Raw genomic sequence first — 22,031 nt, 5'->3', positions numbered from 1 at the left:
TAGATAACAGGAAAATGTAAATATGAACTCAGTATTATATGATATTGAGGAACTGTTAATATCTAAGTGTGATAATGGCCTTTTGATTACAGAAAAATAAAAATCCTGTTGCATTAGTGATGCTTAGTAAAGCATTTTTGGGTAAAATGGATAATTTTTTCTCAAATTTGTTGTAAAATATTCCAAGATTAGAGAAAGGGGTGGGGAGTTATGGAAGAAGAAAGATTGGCAAAATGTGGATAATTGTTGAAGCTGGTTAATGGGTATATGGTGGTTTATTTTATGCTTATCTTTTTTGAATATGTTTAAAATTTTCCATAATAAGTTTTTAAAGAGATATTATAATCCATGGAAATAAGAAAAAGGGGAAAATTGCATCTGGAAGCATGTTCTTCTCTGTTATCCTAATGAATAAATAAGGAGAAAATAAAGCGTACAAGCTTGAGATTACTTACACAGTGAGCACTTATTTAATAAGAAAGCTCAAATTTTCTTTGTAAGGGAGTCATAGGATAGGCTTTTGACGTGTGATGTTCTTTTGGCTCAGTTTTCTGTTTTCCTTTTTTAAAGGAGACAAAAACACCCAGCCCGCATAAAGATTTCACTGTTGGTGTGGATTTCGTGATGTCACTAATTTTATTAAATTTGGGCACATAAAGGTATAATTGATAATTGTCCTACAGAAATAGGCTGTATTACTGTCACCGTCTTTTTGAAGATTCCCTTGTTAATATTTTCTGGTAGCACAACAAATCAGAAGCTCTGGGCTGCGGAACTTCAGAAGACCATCTCCAGAGACAACAAGTATGTGCTGCTGGCCTCTGAGCAGTTGGTGGGCGTCTGTCTGTTTGTTTTTATCAGACCACAGCACGCTCCCTTCATCAGGTGAGTAGACAGATGGCGCTCCGAAGGCTGCCTCCTAACACCAGATAACCAAAAGGCCTGGCGTATTTTTGGCTTCAGAGAAACACTGACGCATGGTTCTTGTTTCTGAGTGTTCTTTTTTTTTTTTTTTAATTGAAGTGTAGTTGATTTATATGGACTTCCCAGGTGGCTCAGTGGTAAAGAATCCACCTGCTAATGCAGGAGACACAGGAGACAGGGGTTCAGTCCCTGGGTCAGGAAGATCCTCTGGAGAAGGAAATGATAACCCACTCCAGTATTCTTTCTTGGGAAATTCCATGGACAGAGGAGCCTGGCGGGCTACAGTCCATGGGGTCGCAAAGAGTCGGACATGACTGTGCATGAACATGCATGATGGGTGATAGTTGATTTAATAGTGTTAGTTTCAAGTATACAACAGAGTGATCAGTTATACACTTGTGTGTGTGTGTGTCTATCTTTTTAAGATTATTTTCCCTTATAGGTTATTACAAAAAAATAAGTATAGTTCTCTGTGCTATATAATAGGTCTTTGTTGGTTATCCATTCTATATGCCCTCTCACTCGCGCCTTCCCTTTGGTAACCGTAAGTTTGTTTTCTGTGTCTGTGGGTCTGTTTCTGTCTTGTAAATAAGTTCGTCTGTATCGCTAAGTAGTATTCCATTGTATTTACGTACCACATCTTCTTTATTCATTCATCTGTCAGCAGACATCTAAGTTGTTTCCATGTCTTGATATTGTGAATGGTGCTGCAGTGAACATTGGGGTGCATGTGTTTTTTCAAATTATAGTTTTCTCCGGATATATCCCCAGGAGTGGAACCCCTGTATCATGTGGTAACTCTTGTTTAAATATGTTCTTGATTAAAGAATTGCTAGTAGTTTCTCTCCACTATTTCACAGGCTTCCCTACAAAATGCCCATGATGTATAGTGTTGTAATTATGTAATAGACATTCTTCATTTCTTACACATGCAGAACTGTTGAAATTTCTGATCTTGGATTTCAAATTCTTCCTTTTAAAGGGATGTTGCGGTTGATACTGTGAAAACTGGAATGGGAGGCGCAACTGGAAATAAGGGAGCAGTTGCAATACGAATGCTGTTCCACACCACAAGCCTCTGCTTTGTCTGCAGCCACTTCGCTGCAGGACAATCCCAAGTCAAAGAACGAAATGATGATTTTGTAGAAATAGCGCGGAAGTTGAGTTTTCCAATGGTAAACTCTTGCTACTTGTTTTTGAAAAGGAAGCTTTGGAACATAGTTCACCCCATATTCTATATCAGTTTTTGAAAAGTTGGAATAACTCCTAGAAATGTCAGCAAATAGATAACTCCTTGTGTTATTACTGTGGGGTTAAATAAATCGAACCTGGCAGGGGTAAGGCAAAGAAAAAGTTGTAAAACATTTTGTGAATTGATTGTTTGGAATTCTGTCTCTCTTCTTCCAGGGAAGGCTGCTCTTCTCCCATGACTATGTGTTTTGGTGTGGCGATTTCAACTACCGAATCGATCTCCCTAATGAGGAAGTGAAAGAGCTTATCAGACAGCAAAACTGGGATTCTCTTATCGCAGGAGATCAGCTTATCAATCAGAAAAATGCTGGACAGGTATATACATACCTAAGATACTTGCATTGGGAAGAAGGGGATGTCTGATTATGAAAACATGCTTTCCCTAAAGTTTTTTTTTTTTTTAACAATCTCTTGGAGTCTACACTTAATAAGTATGTGCTAAGTCACTTCAGTCACGTCCTTCTTGTTGTGACGCTATGGACTGTAGCCCACCAGGCTCCTCTGTCCATGGGATTCTCCAGGCAAGAATGCTCGAGTGGATTGTCATGCCCTTCTCCTGGGGATTTTCCAGACCCAGAGGTCAAACCTGGGTCTGTTATGTTTCCTGCATTGGCTGATGGGTTCTTCACACTAGCACCACTCAGGAAGCCTTTACTAAGTATATATATCTATAGTTTGCCTTCTCTTTTTAAAAAAAGGAAAAGGAAAGGAAAACTTATAATAATTTCCAGGAGGAAAAGTATATCATGTCTCTATAAAGTTCACCTTCAAGTAGAAGAAGATACTTTTTTTCTTTCAGCAGTAGCAAATTTAAGATCTTACTCATCAAGGCTACTGCTGTTTGGCTCATAAGATCCTATGGTAATCTACTTTCATTTTTTGTTACTTATTTATGGCCATGCTGTGTGATATGTGGGATCTTAGTTCCTTGACCAGGGATCAAACCTGCACCTTGCCCTGCATTGGAAGCGCAGGCTCTTAACCACTGGACTACCAGAGAAGTCCTTGGAAGAATTTATTTTAAAAAAATTTTTAGGAAGAGGTGATTGAGGCCACTTGATATAGTACCTTTCTGATCATCAGACTTTAATTCTGATGGATACCATGTAACCTTCTTAGGCCCCAGTTCCTCTTGAGAATAAGACATCACACAATGTGATTTCCAAAATCCCATACAGTTCTAAACGTTTGATACTGCTCAAAAGTCTGGTGGAAGTTCATCGTTCGAGTTTTTGTACTTTGTTTACTCAGACGTCAAGTGAGTGAGATGATAAAGCCCGCGTCCTAGGTCATTTTGCCTTAAGCTCTGTTCCATTCAGTTAGAAGTGTTCCTCAGAGGCACATAGATTTCACGAGTCTCTAGCACATAATAGACATTTAGTGCATGACTGCCCGAATGAAAACAGAATGTTTTTGCCTTTTTGAAATAACTTCCTTTATGTATGTTTATTTTAGATTTTTAGAGGATTTTTAGAAGGAAAAGTGACCTTTGCTCCAACGTATAAATACGACTTGTTTTCTGATGACTACGACACTAGTGAAAAGTGCCGCACCCCTGCATGGACAGACCGTGTCCTCTGGAGAAGACGGAAGTGGCCTTTTGATAGATCAGGTGGACATCTTCATTTAAATAAGTCAATGCAAATTTTACAAGGAAGAGGGGAATGATATAAATGCCAAATAAGGCCAAGAGGACTACATTTTTTTTTTCTCAGCATAGGTTATCTAGAATAAAATAAATATAATTCAAATATAAAACTTAAAAAAATTCTCAGACCTGCTTATAATAAACACTTTGATTTTTCAATCTGTTTTCTTTCAGTGAAATAGTGTCATATAAAGAAAAGCAAGGAAAAACATTTTTATGCAATTAACAACTGAATACTAAGTAAGATTTCTAACTGGAATAACTCAAGTGGTTTTGCAAATATTTTGAACTGCTACTTGTCTGTTCAGTTATTTGTAAAACTCTGGTCATGAAGTCTCAGAAGTAAAGGCTCATTGTAGTTTTAACTAAGTAAAGCATAATATGATGACCTCACCAAAAAACCCTGACTTAACAGAGTCTAGACTTCATGCCCATCAGCAAGTGTGTCTGATGTCCCAGCCTCAGGCAACTGAAGCTAGTGAAATGAAGGAGCTCCTGTGGTCTGTCATGCTCAGGTGACTTCGCCTGTGTTCTGTTTTATTCTGACTGCAGCTGAAGATTTAGATCTCCTAAATGCTAGTTTTCAAGATGAAAGCAAAATCCTCTACACATGGACTCCTGGCACTTTGCTGCACTACGGAAGGGCTGAGCTGAAGACTTCTGACCATAGGTTTAAGCAATCTCTGTATTTCTAATCATGCTTGAAATTTATTTGAAATACATCATTTCTGTAATGTTCCTAACATGTCTCCATTCCTTCATGCCGAAGGCCTGTTGTTGCCCTGATCGATATTGATATATTTGAAGTTGAAGCTGAAGAGAGGCAAAACATTTATAAAGAAGTAATCGCAGTTCAGGGTCCACCAGATGGTACGGTGTTGGTCTCAATCAAAAGCTCTTTACCAGAAAATAATTTTTTCAACGATGCTTTGATTGATGAGCTTTTACAGCAGTTTACAAATTTCGGTGAAGTTATACTCATAAGGTGAGTAATGTAAAAAAAAAAAGCAACTCATGATTCACAAATAATATCTTCTGTATTAAAAGTTACCTTTCTTAGTATTTGACTAGTATGTGAGTATTTGTGGAAATTCCCTGGTAGCTCAGTCAGTAAAGAATCTGCTTGCAGCGCCAGAGACCTGGCTTCAGTCCCTGGGTTGGGAAGATCCCCTGGACAAGGAAATGGCAACCCTCTCCAGTATTCTTGCCTGGAAAATCCCATGGACAGAGGAGCCTGGCGGGCTAAGTCCATGGGATTGCAATAGTCAGACACGATTTAGCAAGTAAACCACCGTGAATATTTGTATCTTCAAACTAAAAGAAAATCATGCTATAGAAATATTATTCAAAAAACCCATGGGTTTTGAAACTGGACTCTCTGCTTAGAAAATTTAAAGTTGAGTAGTGAAACTTCACGTGAACATGTGATGACAAAAATACGTGCACATTTAGATATGTTCTCTCCAGATTTCTGTACACTATAACATGGAAGCCCTGTGGAAAAGTGAACGTGTGATATTAGTATTTTAGTTTTTTGAGGAGTGATAGAAGTAAAGCAGAATGACTTTTCTGCCCTCCGTTTAAGACATTAGATGTTCTCAGTAATTTTAAGTGATTTGATTTCCGTCTGATGGAGGAGCGGCGCTGCCCGGCACACAGTTAGGAGTCATCCTTCCCTGCCTTGGTTTCCGGCACTGACTTAACCATCTGCCTTTTGCAGAACCAGATGCCTCTTGCGTTGTTGAAATAAATGTTCTCTTCCCAGTGTACAGCAATTTTGACAAACTGAATAACATGTGTTTGAATTTCATAGGGAAGAGGTACTATTAAATTCCTTTCTGTGCTGTTTCATGTGTTTATTGAGGGATGTTTCATAGCTGTTTAGTGGGCAAGTCTCTATACTGGGTGCTCTGGCAGACAGGGGAGGAATTGAAGATTCAGTTCCTATTCGGAATCTAAGAAAGATAAGCGTGTGTGTAATGGCTTCCTTAGGTGTTTACCAGAACAGCCCACAGAATGAAGATGGCTTGGTTTCTTGCAGGGTGAGAAGCTTGCCTGAGAAGCCTCCTCTCCTTTCTGAGAGTAAATGGGCAAATAGAGAAGAAATTATATTTAGACTTACCTCAAATTGTTTGACAAAGATCTACCCTACAGGTTTAAAATGAAACAAAAAATCTCTAGAGATCTTAAGACTCCAGCAAGTACATGGTGAAATTTCCCAATGACAGTAAGCGTTGCCAAGTACAGAAACACCGAACCACTGGGAGCATCATGTGGACTGTGTGAGTGGGCAGCACAGAGCAGTTAAGTGTTCTTGCGAGCAAGTGTGAACTCTTGCTCAGAGTTTACAATACTTTTTCCAATGATAACAAGCATTCTGGGGAAAGCTTTTGGTTGCAATTTAACACTGTCAGGGGAGTGGGTAATTTTCCTTGGTTCTATTTCGACACAACAAAAATTTGAGGCGACGGATATTAAAGCCCTTGGCGCATCACAGCTCTCGGATAGTGTTACAGCTCCCTTGGTTTTATTTAGGAAATAAAGGAAGATACATCCTTGAGGCATGAGGGCATGCCAACGCAAAAGACAGGACGAGAAAAGAGAAAGCGAGCGCTCTCTCTGGGTGAGAGAGAACCCATAGTGTATATAAGGAAGGAACGACTGACGCAGGGATAGGACCTTCCTGCCTTTTTTCTAGTCTCTAAAGAGCTTGGTGTTATTAGGTAGTTAAGAATAGGAAAAAGGAGTCCAGAATGATGGTGATTAAAAGACAAGGGAAAAGCTCTTGAAAATAGGACAGAAGAAGGTCTGAGGACCGGAGTGAGGACCTCAGGTAGAACAAACAGCACTCCTGGCTAGCCCCGTTTATGTAGGGCAGGCCCAGAGGGAGAAAAAAACATATAAAAAGAGGAGCCAAAGGGCTGGGGGTCTCTCCCACGCGTGCACGCTCATTGTCTCTCTCTGTCTCCCGCGCTTGCTCGCTCTCTTTTCTCATCCCGTCTTTTGGGTCGGCATGCCCTCATGCCTCGAGGTTGTATCTTCCTTTATTTTCTAAATAAAACTGTGGGAGCTGTAACACTGTCTGAGATGTGTGATGTGCCAAGGGCTTTAACGTCCATCACCTCAAATTTTTGTTGTGTCGAGACAGAACCGAGGAAAATTACCCACTCCCCTGACAGTATTAAATTGCAACCAAAAGCTTTCCCCAAAATGCTTGTTATTATTGGAAAAAGTATTGGTAACAGAACAAGTACTGGTAACAAAACAAGGGTAATGTTATGCTGACGTTATAAAACCATGTGGTACCTCCTAACCTAGAATATTCTGATTGTTCCACCTTAAGACCACCAAGGTAGAACAGACAGGGGAGACACTGAAAGTAAAGAAGGACAGGAATACTGTCCCCTGTCACCTGTAGGCTAAACTGATCATCACCTTCAGCTCTAGAATAAGCCAACTGTTAGGGAATGACTGAAGTCATCATATGTAAATTATATGTAAATAAGAGATTTCCTGGAAATGTAGATGGGGCAGGCTACTTATATTAATTGGGGGGAAAGTCTAGAATGCTTCTATCCTATTGAGTAAAAATAGGAAAAAAGTACAACACACATTTGGAGTTCCGCAGGCCCATTCCTTCTGACAGACAGTTTTAGTAATACTGTATTGGGTTGACAAAAAACATCGTTTGGGTTTCTCCATACCTTCCAAGGGGGGGAACCTGAACTTTTTGGCCAACCCAGTATCTAAAGGAATTTGAATGCTTTTAGGGAAAGAGAGCCCTCTCCAGGTCACCGCTGGCCTTGCCGCTCTCAGGCTTGTATTTTTGCTTCCTAGCCTCTGTAAGTCCTTGCTCATCAGTAATCATTGGACGAGTCTTTGGGCTGGTTATATCTGAGGTATTCATTACGTTTTTTTATTGTTTGTTTTTCTCTTCCTTAAAGATTTGTGGAAGATAAAATGTGGGTTACGTTTTTAGAGGGAAGCTCTGCCTTGAATGTTCTGAACCTGAATGGGAAAGAGGTAAAGTAGCATTTGTTGAATCTAAACCATTCAGTGATTTAGTGTCTGAGGACTGTATTTTTAAGATACATGCAGCAAATTATCTAAACGTGTTTCGAATATCTAGTTGCATGATGCCTCGGATTACCTAACATCCAACATCCTAATTATTTTTAACTTTGACAATCTGAAAAACTAGAAGTAGTATGTCACGTCTGTGTTAAGATTTCAGTGGAGAGTTTTTCAATTAACTGATCGTTTCATACTTCTCTGGCAAGCTGTTTATGACCTCAGCCTGTGTTCCCCCTGGGGTATTCATCTTTTGAAGCTTCCCTGATGTTAATTCCTTTTCATAATGTGCTGTACATGTTCTTCCCAGTTCGTCTTGTGACTTTGTTGTTTTCACCGTATAGAAATTACTGATTTTTAAATTTAATTCTGCCTTTAATATCTTAAGCTTTTCCTCCTCCCATGATGTCATTAATATTTAAGAGCAGCTCTCAATTTGGCATCCCTTGTCAGCTCTTACTCCTTTTTTGAATATTTCTTTTGTCTTTCCCCTGGTCATTTTCCTTGTTTAGTTTTTTTCCTCCCTTCTTTTTCAGCTCTGTCCCTCACCCTCAAGTCTGTGTTACACTTTTAGAAAGTGCCCACCCTTAGCTCCCTTAAAAGATTTTCAAAATTCTGAAAAAATAATGTTTCTGGAGAACATTTTGAAAGTCAGACGTGTCCAAACCTCTCCTCTGTCTTTGTTATTACAGTTGTTTCAGCCCAGATCTTCTAGATACAAGTAGATCGATAGGAACTCTTCCATTTCAGGGGAGAATCTGGAAAAAGTACAGTGTAAGCAGAGCAAACCTAAAGGATAACCTGCTTGAGCATTTTTTTTTCCAGCATCTAAATTTCTTCCTTTTCATTCAGTTCTGATCTCTGCCAAGTGAATATTCTTGATGAAGTACATCTTAAGTGGCCATTGTAGTGATTGAGGCTTAAGAAGACTTGTTAGTATTCTTTGGTGAATGCATAACAAAGGTTGTTGACTTAAAAAAATAAATGGTCCATGAAGCCTATTGACTTAAAAAAATAAATGGTCCAGAATCCTAGTTCTGACTTCAAACCTCAGCATGGACGCTAAATTCCTATTAAACACGACTGTACTGTTCAGGCCGGCAGCTGTCAGCCTTTCAGACTGTGCCATGAAAGAATTCTGATGTCAGTAGCATTTAAGGAAAGTATTTTTAATATGACAGGACAATGTAACTTGATTATAATACATTGATTATTTTAGACTATACTTTTGTCTAAAAGCTCCTCAACTTTTTAGGAACAGCAGTGTGCCAGTTTCACAGATACCAGTCTTTGTGTTTTCAGAATGGTTAATTTTTGTTGATTTAAAATGATCTTAGATTCTCTTAAGTATGCTTGTGACATTTGAAATGCTGAAAAGTCTAAATGAACAGGAAAGTATTTTAAGAATTTTATACTGTCCTTTCTTTGATTGTCTCATGTGGATTAATTAATTAATTAATTAAACAATTAATCTGTGGATCAAAATTAAAGGAAGTATAAATTTATGTAGCAGAGTTGTCAGTGAATTTAGATCTGGCTCGGGAAAGATATTTACTGCAGCAAAGAAAACTTAAATTTGTGTGCATCCTAGAAAAGAAGACCTGAGATTAGCAGCAGTAGGCTGTTTTGTTTTGGCCACACTGTGTGGCCAAATCTCAGTTCTGAGGTCGAGGATTAAACCTGGACCATGGCAGTGATGGCATCACCAGCTCAAGGGTCATGAGTTTGAGCAAACTCCGAGAGACAGTGAAGGACAGAGGAGCCTGGCATGCTGCAGTCTATAGGGTCGCAAAGAGATGCATATGACTTAGCAACTGAACAAGAGCAATGACAGTGAAAGCCTGGAGTCCTAACCACTAGGCCACCAGGAAACTCCCTAACAGGTTTTTAAAGGGAGGATTGGGGACATTTGAAACTAGGTGACAATACAATATATGTGAAATGATTGTGTTGAATGAATCTGAGTTAAGCCTATACTATTGTTATAACTTAAACAGACACTTTATTCCAAGATACTTAATTTTCATGCCAATGAATTTTTAATTTTGTATCTCTTTTACTCAACCAGTTACTGGGTAGGACAATAACAATTACTTTAAAAAGTCCAGACTGGATCAAAACTTTGGAAGAAGAAATGAGCTTAGAGAAAATCAACGTCCCCTTGCCATCATCAACCAGCTCCACCCTCCTAGGTGAAGACGCGGAGGTCACGGCCGACTTCGATATGGAAGGTCTGCTCATGGAGCACATTGACTTCTATCCTTCTAGACAGGTTTCCTTCCCATCAGCAAAGTCTCAGTCTCCAAATCTGTCCTTCTGTTTCTTCTTGTAACACTCAGAGAAGTATTAATCAGATTTGGTTTACATTGTATTGTGTGTTTTTTGCTTGTTACACAGACTTCAGATGTGTGTGCCCTTCTGCCATACAAAGGTCAAGACCTTTACAATAGTTAGTTTATGTCCTTGTGTGATAAAAGCACAAAGTGGTATTTTTGGTGTGTGGTTTGGTTCCACTGATTGTAGTTAAAGTAGAAGAGTAGGAGTTCTGTGCAGAAATGAGTTCAAAATATTTACAACCAAAGAGGATATATTTCAAAGTCATTTTAAAAATTCTTAAAGTGGCTGGGAACACATTTGAAACTGAACCCACTCATGTAGATGTAATCATCTCAAGTTTAAGAGTGGGCCAGGTTATCTTAATATAATAATTTCCTTAAATGTGATTAAGAAATGTATTTGCTTTTTAATGCTGTATCTGCTATATTATTTTAACATATTTTCCACTAAAATGCATACCTTAGTTTATAAAAGGGCAATATATCATATTGTGATATCCTGTAGCTCTAGGTAACACATTTAAGAGTTGAACACCTTAGAAGATCAGCTTGTTTTCATATTTCTCTGTTAATTTGTTTGCTTGGTCCACACGTTTATGCACTTACCTTTTATGTGCCAGTTACATGCTAAGTGCTGGAAATTCAACAGATGGCATCCTTGCCGTCCCTGAAGTCACAGCTCAGTGGGTGTTACCTACAAGTAGGCAGACGGTGACATCAACACACTCGTGAACGGTGCTGCTGTAGTTCTTGGGCCTAACTTAGAGTTGGACAGTTAGGAGAATGTACCCAGAGAAATTGAAACTGAAAATCTGAAGACTGAGTGAAAATCAGATTAAAGAGGATAGAGAGATATAACCAGGAAGAAGGAATGTGCAGAGACCTAAGGGGACAAAAGGATCTAAGTAGATGATGCAGATGTGCTTGTGCAAGAGGAAGGGAAGAAAGAACAAGAAGAGGAGTGGGTGTGGATGGAAGGTGAATTTCTTTTCTGTTTTGTTTGAAGTGTTTGTTTATTTGGCTGCACTGGGTCTTAGTTGCAGCATGCAGGATCTTTAGCATGCAGACCCTTAGTTGTGACATGTGGGATCTGGTTCCCTGACCAGGAATCGAACCTGGGCCCGCTGCATTGGGAGCACGGAGTCTTAGCCACTGGACCAGCAGGGAATCCTGAGTTTGGTTTTGAATGTGTTGAAGTTGTGGCATCTGTGGGGTGCATTGGGTCCAGAAGTAAGCTGTGGGCATGTGGGCCTGGCACTCAGCAGAGAGCCCGGAGCTTTGATGATAGGTAAGGCCCTGCATTTGGATTGCTTGGCCAGAAACCTGATAGAGATGGGAGAGGACTTCCTGGGATGGAACTGAAACGCAGACTTTGAAGGACAGGCAGAAGAAGGCCGCCCATAAAAGGAAAAGCAGAAGAAACGACTAGAAATGTCAGAGAGCCAGGAGAATATAGTGCTTAAAGACCAAGTGAAGAAAAGATGATAAGGAAAAATGATCTATAGTGTCCTCTGTCGCAGGGCGAGAAGAAGTGAGCGCCACAGCTTGCCCTTTGGGCTTGGAACCAGGGGAGGAAGCTGTTGGTGACATTCAGGAGAGTGATTTCAGTGGAGTGAAGAAGCCAGATGGTGGTAAATCGGGGTGTGGATGGAAGATGAGGAAGCGCAGAAAGTGTCTGTAGACAACTCTCGACAGAAGTGTGCCTGAGGCGGGAGAAAGAGAGATGAAGGCAGTTGCTCCCTGAAGTGTTGTTTTGAAGTGGAGACACTTGAGGAGCTTAATCCTGATGGAAAGGGCTGATGCTGCTGGGGAGGGGCAGGGCAACCTGCACTGGGCAGAACCCCACCCTTTCCACCCATAGATATGGTTAGGCTACAGCTGGGGGGCAGGTTGTTGAAGAAAGGGGTTCCCACCTTAGAACTTCCTTTTCTCTGCGAAGTTTAAGGAGGCGGGCAGCACACGGTTTCAGGAAGGTTGAGAAGGTTCAAGACAAAGCTCCTGAGAAGCAGTCAGATGGGGAGCCAGCCAGGAAACTGTGGGTTGGCCAGGAGGCCATGGGAGCCCAGATGAGGCTGAAACCACAAGTTAACATGTGCAGTCTTCAAGACCGCACGGTTATCTGTCTGCAGCACCCAGCCGCCCGTCTGCGGTTATGGAGACATTAGACTGCAGAATTGACGCAGGGGCAACGGAAGAATAGTGCAGGAGGGGACCAGCTGCGGCAAGGAGCCAGAGGATGTGAAGACAGCTGCAGGGACAGGTGCAAAATCCAGTAGGGGCCCAAAGAAGAGGGATCGAAGGCTTGGGTCCTGGTGAAGTCAGAAGAGGGGAAAGAGTAGCCAAGGGCAAGACTGAGCCTGGAAGGCGGTCAGAGGGAAGTGTTTGAGTTTATTGTTTCAGAGGCACTGCGGTTCCAAGGGGCATGAGTGTGGAGTAGAGGAGCGCATCAGCAGGGAAAAGTGTCAGGTTGTTGGTGTGTTATCCACAGTGGCTTCAGTGTCACCCAGAAAGATGGCGGGGCCCAGCTTACTGTCTTGCTCTCTCCTTGGTCCTCGATGAATGGGTTCAAGTGACCAAAAGGGTGAAGGTGGGAGATTATGGCGGCAAACGTGAGTTGAGGGCGTTACATAAATTCTGGAAGGCACAGCTTCCAGAAATAAAGAGGCCTTTTTGTTCAGGGTTGGAAGATTAAAGTTTTGGAATTGGAATCAGGTGGCATGGGGCTCCCTGACGCCACTTCCCAACCCTGTGGAAAACGGAGGTGAGGAGACCTCGGGGAGAACCAACTCCTGCCTGTTTAATTAAAGCACAGAGGATTACGTGTCAGGTAGGGGCGCCCAGGGCACCAAGTAGTGAGGAGACTTCCAGGGGGAAGGGTGTGTGACTGTGTGTGCCGTGAGGGGCAGGTCCATAGACCTAGCAGGCAGGTTTGGAGGGAGGGCAGTGAGCATCCGACTCAGCCAGCACTGAGAGCGCTGCTTAGGGCGCATTGACAGCTGTGGAGTCAGCCCAGCCCCAGATGTTAGCCGCCACTGGGCCTCCTGTTGCTCTGAGACAAGAGACTTTTTTTTTAAAATTATTATTATTAAACGTGTTTATTTTTAATTGAAAGATAATTGCTTGATAGTATTGTGCTGGTTTCTGCCAATATCGGCATTAATCAGCCATACATATTACTGTATCTCCTGTGACTGTCTTTTTTTAAGTAATTTAATTAATTAATGGCTGTGGGCTGTGCTGGGTCTTGGTTGCTGCAGACAGGCTTTCTCTAGCTGTGGTGAACAGGGGCTACTCTCTCTGTGGTGCACAGGCTTCAGTATTTGTGGCATGTGGGATCTTCCCAGACCAGGGATTGAACCCATGTCCATCTGCATTGGCAGACAGATTCTTCACCACTGGACCACCCGGGAATCCCAGGGGACTATCTTTAATTACTTTTTCTACGGTACGAGAGCATTTGCACTAATTCTACTTGTATACATATAAACTCTTTATACATGCCCACATGCTTAACTTAATATGTTTGCAGTATCATCATGTTAAGGTGTTCATTTTATATATTTAACCCCTTAAGCCTGGACTTGGGGGGCAGCAATCTCTGAGAAAGTTAACATCTGGTAATGTGGCCGACCTTGCGTTTTCTCAGGTGATGTGGATGACTATAGTGCTGAGGTAGAGGAGATCCTTCCTCAGCATCTCCAGCCGTCTTCCAGTTCTGGCCTTGGCACGTCCCCCGGTTCTTCACCCCGGACCAGTCCCTGCCAGTCACCTACCATATCGGAGGGGCCTGTGCCTTCCCTCCCAGTGAGACCAAGTCGAGCTCCGTCCAGAACGCCCGGGCCCCCTGCTTCACAAAGTATGTGTTTTATTTCAAGTTCTGTATGACTTCCCAGGCTGATATGTTTGATTTAGATGGTTAAACCTCCGATGCCTTCGGATCTCCTTTGGAGAACTATTTTTGCTTAACTTTCACATCCATAGGCTAAAGTGTAGCATGTTTTCTGTGCGTACAAAAGAGGAAACTTTGTAGATGGTTCCGCCCTAAGTGAAGAGGAGGGTCGTTGCTATCACTAGATGAGAACTTTACTTCATCCTTTTTCCATGTGGCAGGTTTGTCCATGGCTTATCACTGACGATTTTTAAGCATTATGGTCAGAACCCATAACTGTTTGGGCTTAACTATCTGTACATTACCTGCATTATAATAGGAAGCAGAAAGAGACAAAACAAGTATTTTGAATTCAACTTGATAGTCATGACTCCTCCAAAGTCACGTTTTTCTCTGGAAGTTGTTACATCACACAGTTCAGTCACTGTTCCACACTAACCAGTACCCTTGAAAAATACCTTTTATTTCAGCAATTTCTCAAGCTCCCCCATGCTACTCTTAGAGGACCGTCTTTAAATAGTCACTGAGTCGTATCTGACTCTTTTGCGACCCCATGGATTATAGCCTGCCAGGCTCCTCTGTCCATTGGATTTCCCAGGCAAGAATATGGGAGTGGGTTGCCATTTCCTTCTCCAGGAGATCTTCCCGATTCAGGGATCAAACTCGCATCTCCTGCATTGGCAGATGGATTCTTTAGCACTGAGCCATGAGGGAAGCCCTCAGAGGATGGGCTTCCTTCAGTAAATTCAGGATAAGTCAAGGCATAGAGAGAAGAGGCTCTCTTTGCTTTTTCTTCTCTCTCCTGGCCAGCAGATTGAATTGCAAATGACCTAAGTCACACGGTACTTCATGCCATCTTGTTAGGGCTGCTCAGTAAATCCCCTTTCAGTACCCGGGGCCTGGGTAAGAAGTCCAGAGAGTAACCTGATTGCTCCCGTAGTACCAAAGGGTAAGGTAATAGCACAGCTGCTTGTGTTATTGATACTAAAAATGTATGTCATTCCTCTGTAGTACAAATTATTTTGCTAAATAATTTATCATACGCCTATAGAAAGTACCTGTGTGCTCGTCCCTTGGAACCTGATCCTCTTACCTAAGGTACTTTTTTCTGGTAGGTTCTCCTGTTGACACTCTGCCGGCAACACAGCTGCAGCAGAAAGATTCTTCCCAGACCCTGGAACCCAAGCGGCCTCCCCCTCCCCGCCCGGTTGCTCCTCCTGCACGTCCAGCTCCTCCACAACGACCACCTCCGCCTTCAGGTGACAAATCCTTGTATTTCCATCTCTGCTGGATTTCACCACTCTGCTGAAAAATGTTTTGCATGTTTTTGAAACACTCGCTTTTAGATTTTATCAGTTTTCTGTCACTGGTGCTACTTCCTTAGTTAGCTTTTCTCTAACAAACGGCATAGGCGTGACAGAACAGCTAGATTCCTATAACATGTTTTCAGAGCTGGCCTCTTACAAGCGTGCAGGAAACATTTGCTTTGTTTTTGCTAATTTGATGTGGTTGTACTGATTTCTGTAAAATGCATGATTATCTAAAAATGAAAATTTTTAATGCATGATTAGAACTGAAGAACATACATCTTTCTGTTTACAGTTTTATATATTTGTTTAAATGTTCTTTTAAAATAAGTATAGTCTTGTTTCTGCTAGAGGTATTTGCGTTACATAATAACTTTTTTATAGCACCAAGATATGAATATGTAGTCTCTACATGATATTTGACATCTTGGAAACTATAGTAAATCTTTGACATTTCAATTCTTTATTTAATGTCATTTCCTTTCTGCTGCATATTCTCTTATGAACTATAAGGGGCTAGGAGTCCTGCACCTGCTAGAAAAGAGTTTGGAGGTAACCATTTATATTTGTTATAATATATGGATCTTGGTTCATTAATTTTTTTGGAGTTTGAGCCCTGTAACTTAGTGACATTTTAGGTTGCTTTGATGAAAGCCAAAATGAATGACATTTATATGCCAACTTAAAAATAACTCCAAACTTTCATTATATTTCTGGTAAAAGATTAGAGCTTGATTTTATTAGTGAATATTATTAGAATTAAGAAGACCTTCCATTTCCCTGATAAACAGAGTTGAATTACTTAAGGCCTGATATACTGTTTATTAATAAATATAGTCAGTTCGGTTATAAAGATTAAATGAGTCAAACACAATGAAAATAGGTGGTTTCCCAAGGATTTGATTATATTGGATTATATTAGAACTCTAGTACGTCTTGCCAGTAGCCTGTGAATTAGCAAAATGTCCTAGGAATGCAATTTAAAGTTATCGTAATTATCTGAAATATAGCTTTCATTTTGCATGGCTTTATCATAATTTGTCATAACATTCATGCCTCATTTTTAAAATAGAAGAACAAGTCTCTGTTATATATTTCGATAAAGAAATTCTTCTTAACACATGGGTCACTTTTTGTAGTTTACTTGTTTTACATGAAGACTCTTACAAAGCTCAACTAGAGGCGTACATTTGACAAGTTTATTTAATCTAGTTCTCAAGAAAGGCTGAGGCAGAATGTCTCAGTCCCACAGAAGAGCTGTTCCTCACCCAGTTCTAGTGTCCTTAGGGCTCACGTGCACAGGCAGCTGGTCTCTCCCTGCTCCAGCTGCCTGAGCACGTCGCCGGCCGACTCACGCTGTCACAGAGTGGCTGCACCGTGTGCAGACTTGAACAACTTTGGGTAATTAGGGTAGCAAAGTTCTTTCAGCACCAAGCTTCTGTAAGATACTACTGGAGGATAACTTTTCCACTAACTTAAAGACGACATTGATTTTTTTCCCATTTCAGACTTGTGCTTTGATTTATAGCTTCATGGAAGATTTTATTTACCTTCCCCTTTAATTAGGAAACCAATCTGTAGAAAAATTTAAAGAAATTTGTGAAAAGCTATACATATTAGCTACTCAGTGACTTACTTAGAAATCTGATGTTTTTTAAAAATTGCTTCTCTTCGTAATTCTTTTGTAGGCAGTCTTAGCAGCATATTTTTTAACCCTATAAACCAGTAACTGCTTGAAGGCAATAATCTGAAAGTAATTATTAGTACTTTTAGAGTTCTTTTTTTTTTATTAATAATGCATTGAAAATTACCTTCTAAGGGACTAACACAGGACTCATAGAGATTTAAAATGAAATTGGAACTTCCAGACTTTTTTTTTCCTTTATGACTGGCAAATATTGGAGCTTTTATTAGTGGTTTAATTCTGAATATAAAGAATGAGATGATTAAAAAGCAAAGACTTTCATTATTTTCAAATTCCCTACCGCTAGTGAAGAAGTGAAAGTGTTAAGTCACTCAGTTGTATCCCGACTCTTTGGAACCCCATGGTCTGTAGCCCACCAGTCTCCTCTGTCCATGGGATTCTCCAGGCAAGAATGCTGGAGGGGGTTGCCATTTCTTCCTCCAGGGAATCCTCCCATGATGTCAGATATAAAAAGAAAACTATTTTCTCCTTTCGATTCTAACTGAAGAAAAGGATCAGGTTTGGGCCAGGCATCTAGAGGCACTTTGGTTTATACAGATATCTTTGAAGAAATTTGAAGCAGTGAAAGAACTTTTTTTGCAAAAGGACATTTAACTCAGAAACTGTTTTGTGTGCCTGCCTTTCCCTCTGTTCTATGGGCCCTGAACAATACACAGCTTCTGTTCTCTCTCTAAAAAGGTGTTGGAGCCCCTCCCAGTCCGGGGGTAGCTAGGCGAGAGATGGAAGGTAACAAGACGTTTGCATCCTAGAAATGGATCTCTCGTTTTATTCCTAAATGTCAGCCCCTCCAGTGTTTAAAGACATACAAAATCTTTTCTCGGTCCAACTGTAAACTCCCCCTCCCCCTCCTTCTGTATATCTTGTAAGTTCGTATTTTTTCTCTTTTCATTCTGTGTTGTGTAGTTTCTGGTGGTTGTCCATTTACTTTCTCTGCAATTCTTAATGTTGTTTTGAGCTGTTCTGTATATATATATTTCATATACACTTAAGATGTGAAATTAATGTGCAGTATTATTTTAAGAGGAATGCCTTCAAAAATTTTTTCAGAATAAGTCAAATGTTTAGAAATGTACTGTACTAACTCTGAAGTTTTAAAAATTAGTAATTAAACCTTGTTAATTCAGTCCAAGGATATAGTATTTTTTAATCAACTTCAGATAACATAAACATGCTGAGTAAATTTGCTTAAAAGGCTATTAAAACTGGAAGCCATTCATTAAGATTACAGTTATTAAAAGTCTGATGGGTTTCATATAACAATTACACATGAATTTCCTTTCAAAAGAAGAAATCTGAGATGCTGACCTTAATAGGGTCTCCTACTCCTTTTGGCCCCAAAAGTAGTTTATTGCATTTCAGTCTTCTCCTACGTTTCGAATGAGTTTGAGCAGTATTTTAACACTGTCTTGCATAAGGCAGATATTGTAATAAGTAGTGCCCGCCTTCTACCTTAATGATAGGGTCTTTCTGTAGAAATCCGAAAGGTCTCGTAAGAGCCCCTGTCCGTACTGACGTCCACAGCATGAAGCCCTGAACAGTGCTGTTGGTGTCTTGTGTGACTCGGAAAGTGCGGGTCTGTTGGTCCTGGAGCCGTGAGCCCACCAAGCTCTGGGAAGTAGTGGGGCCACGTCTTGTGAATGTTCCCCCAAACTGACCATGTGTTTTCAGGGTTCATAGGAAAGAGCTCTGTTGGGAAAGTTACCTTCCAAATGAGGTAGCAGACCAACTGCCAACTTGTCCCATAAATGTTACTCTCAATAGTCTAAATTTTTCTCTTTTGGAGGTATTTTCTAAAGGGCTGATAATACCCTCCAGCATTTCTAAAGCAGAATAGTTTGTTTTGTTTTTCTTTTTCCACCTCGTGCCCCCATTTCTGCTGGTAATGAAACAGAACAGCTAGCTAATATTATATAATATGGCTTATTTACTTATAGATAATTTTTTTTTCCTTCCTGCTTCAAAGCACCCAAAAGCCCAGGAACGACACGGAGAGATAATCTAGGTAAACATTCGAATTCAGCTACTTAACCTTAAAGCTGGACCATGAATAGACAGTGTGGTATAAGTGCATGTTTCTTGTTTCTTTCTTTAAAAACAAAGACCTGAGCTACATGGTGTGATGTCTTTGTTCCAGGACGCAGCCAGCTTCCACCTCAAGCCGGACTGCCAGGCCCGGGACTTGCTGGACACAGTGCAGCCAGACCGGTAGGCAGCGCCTCGCTTGCGAGCCAGGAGGTCTAGGTCCTGGGTCCCAACTTGCTACTAATCAAATGTGTTACCCTGAAGAAATCACGGGCCCATTAAGACTCCAATTTCCTCAATTCTAAACTGGGGGAATTAGACTTGATGCTCTTCAAGGTACCTTCGTGTGTATGTGTGTGTGTGTGTGTGTTTTACTCTCTGAGGTGTGTGTGTGTGTGTGTGTGTACTTGCTGAGTTGTGTCCGACTCTTTGCAACCCCATGGACTGTACCCCATCAGGCTCCTATGTCTATGAAATTTCCCTGGTAAGATTACTGGAGTGGGTTGCCATTTCCTTCTCCAGGGGATCTCCCCAACCTAGGGATCAAACCCGCTTCTCCTGCATTGAGAGGCAGATTCTTTACCACTGAGCCACCAGGCAGCCCCACCTTCAACTCAAATGGTATTCTAACATCCTCTTCAGAAGTAAAAGCATCCTTCATTATTTGAATAAAAGTGGTATAGTTAAGTGATTACAGTCACTAAATAAATATCTTAGAATCTTGAAATATATGGGGAAGTGATGTACTAGGGCAATTTTTTATGACATTATCTGAGTAATGAAGTAAAGTCATTCTTCTATCAGAAAGGTTTTATTTTACTTTTATTTCCTTTTTATTTGTCTTTGCCACACCTTGAGGCATGCGGGATCTTAGTTCCCCAAACAGGGATTGAGCCCGCACTCCCTGCAGTGGAAGCACAAGTCTTAACTGCTGGACCACCAGGGAAGTCCAGAAGGATTTTAAAATTAGATTTCAGGAACCCCAATGATGATAGTCTGTCAACTAAAACTAGTTCTAAAGGTTTAACCACAGGAGAGCAGATGGCATTGCAGGGTTTCACCCTGCGTTGTAAGTCTGGTTTTCTGCGTGTTTATGTGTGTTTTGTTATACACAGAATTATTCTATTATTCACCCACATGAACATTTTCTCTGAGACAGAACAAGTAATTCAAAGAAAAAAAAAAAGAGAAACCAGTGTCAGTCAGGTGGAGCCTGGGCTTATTGGGAGGCCACTGGCTGAATCCTGGGAACTGTGACTATACCTGGAGATGAAGAGACTTCTGCTAATGAAACTACTTCAAGAGTCCAAGAAATTCTCATGAGATTTCTAAAACAGAGATATTTTGTTTTTTGTCTTGTAGCCAACCTGAAGGACTTTTTCTATATATAATATTATGCTCCAAAGTAAAGTGTCTATGGAATTTACCTAAAATAGCCATTATCCACTCCCCTGTTTTTTTAAAAAAGAAATTGTTATTCACTGACTATACACTTCCCACAAAGTACTTTGCTTACTGAATATTGTAAGAATAGGGACGGAAAGTCAGGATTTTGTGTGATTACATTTATAACTTTTGCTTATGCATGGAATCTAGAAAGATGGTACTGCTGAACCTGTTTGCAGGGCAGCAGTGGAGATGCAGACACAGACAGCAGACTTGTGGACGCAGCGGGGGCAGGAGAGGGTGGGACTAACTGAGAGAATACTATGCTGCTGCTGCTGCTAAGTCGCTTCAGTCGTGTCCGACTCTGTGCAACCCCACAGACGGCAGCCTCCCAGGCTCCCCCGTCCCTGGGATTCTCCAGGCAAGAACACTGGAGTGGGTTGCCATTTCCTTCTCCAGTGCATGAAAGTGAAAAGTGAAAGTGAAGTCGCTCAGTCGTTTCAGACTCTTAGCGACCCCATGGACTGCAGCCTACCAGGCTCCTCCATCCATGGGATTTTGCAGGCAAGAGTACTGGAGTGGGGTGCCATCGCCTTCTCCGAGAGAATACTATGGAAATGTATATTACCATATGTAAAATAGATAGCAAGTGGGAATCGGGGAGCTCAACTCTGTGCTGTGTGACAATTTAGAAGCCTGGGAGGGGGTACAAGAGGGAGGGGACATGTGTGTACCTGTAGGAGATTCAGGAGGGAGGGGACCTCCATGTGGCTGATTCATATTGATGTATGGCAGAAGCCAACAAATATTGTAAAGCAATTATCCTCCAATTTATACAAAAATAAGAAAAATGTACTGAGTGCTTAAAGCCTTCAGCAAACATGTGAAGATAGAAAAGGACGTTATTTCCCTAGTGTATCTTCCAGCCTATGTATTTCAGCACATTGAGTTAGCCATTCCAGAGTTTTTAACCTCTGTGTTTAATAAAGAAAAACAGCCTCAGTGTAGTTTTTGGTAAGCCTCTTAGTTCCACAGTGTATGTCCCGCTCCACCTCCTCATGACCTGTAAAATCGTCCCACTAAGGAGTATGATACAGGATAAAGAAAATGGGCCCTGAGTTCGGCTCCTGGCTTTATTTTGTAACTCTGTGGCTTTGGGACAGTTGTATACATTTCTTCATTTTCATTTAAATTAGAGATGATAAAATAATACCTTACCCCCCAGGGCCATTTGGACATTGAAATGTAAATTCATACCTAGTGCTTAGTTAACACAGTGCGTGGCACATAGTAAACAGTGAAAAATATAAAGGAAGATTTTTGAAGCTTAAGGAACAAAATTGGGTCATTTGTAGAGATGTGGATGGACCTAGAGAGTATCATACAGAATGAAGTAAGTCAGAAAGAGAGAAACAGTATTGTGTATTAACCCATATATGTGGAATGTAGATAAATACTATAGATGATCTTATTTGCAAACCAGTAATAGAGA

General features: G+C 40.9%; 1 protein-coding gene across 34 annotated transcripts in view; it reads left to right on the top strand.

The window, feature by feature from the left end:
• Nucleotides 1-22,031, top strand: part of SYNJ1 (synaptojanin 1) — a 94,597-nt gene that overhangs the window by 61,632 nt on the left and 10,934 nt on the right. For 15 of the 34 annotated variants that reach the window (XM_086413208.1, XM_086413190.1, XM_086413199.1 and 12 more), the window contains 14 exons: nt 745-885; nt 1,907-2,099; nt 2,332-2,490; nt 3,631-3,787; nt 4,376-4,493; nt 4,593-4,808; nt 7,768-7,846; nt 9,963-10,125; nt 13,877-14,086; nt 15,235-15,378; nt 15,940-15,978; nt 17,810-17,857; nt 19,095-19,133; nt 19,266-19,336. In XM_086413208.1, coding sequence (XP_086269334.1) covers nt 745-885; nt 1,907-2,099; nt 2,332-2,490; nt 3,631-3,787; nt 4,376-4,493; nt 4,593-4,808; nt 7,768-7,846; nt 9,963-10,125; nt 13,877-14,086; nt 15,235-15,378; nt 15,940-15,978; nt 17,810-17,857; nt 19,095-19,133; nt 19,266-19,336 — 1,777 coding nt within the window. Of the gene's footprint in view, nt 1-744; nt 886-1,906; nt 2,100-2,331; nt 2,491-3,630; nt 3,788-4,375; nt 4,494-4,592; nt 4,809-7,767; nt 7,847-9,962; nt 10,126-13,876; nt 14,087-15,234; nt 15,379-15,939; nt 15,979-17,809; nt 17,858-19,094; nt 19,134-19,265; nt 19,337-22,031 lie in introns of those variants that run through there. The other 19 variants (XM_086413260.1, XM_086413254.1, XM_086413388.1 and 16 more) reach the window with 5 other exon arrangements.

Source organism: Bos grunniens, chromosome 1 (assembly GCF_055505025.1).
Source record: "Bos grunniens cultivar Pamir isolate PY7600 chromosome 1, Bosgru_T2T1.0, whole genome shotgun sequence".
Lineage (NCBI taxonomy): Eukaryota > Metazoa > Chordata > Mammalia > Artiodactyla > Bovidae > Bos > Bos grunniens.
Note: the sequence above shows the minus strand (reverse complement) of the source record. Positions and strands in the feature narration are given on the sequence as shown.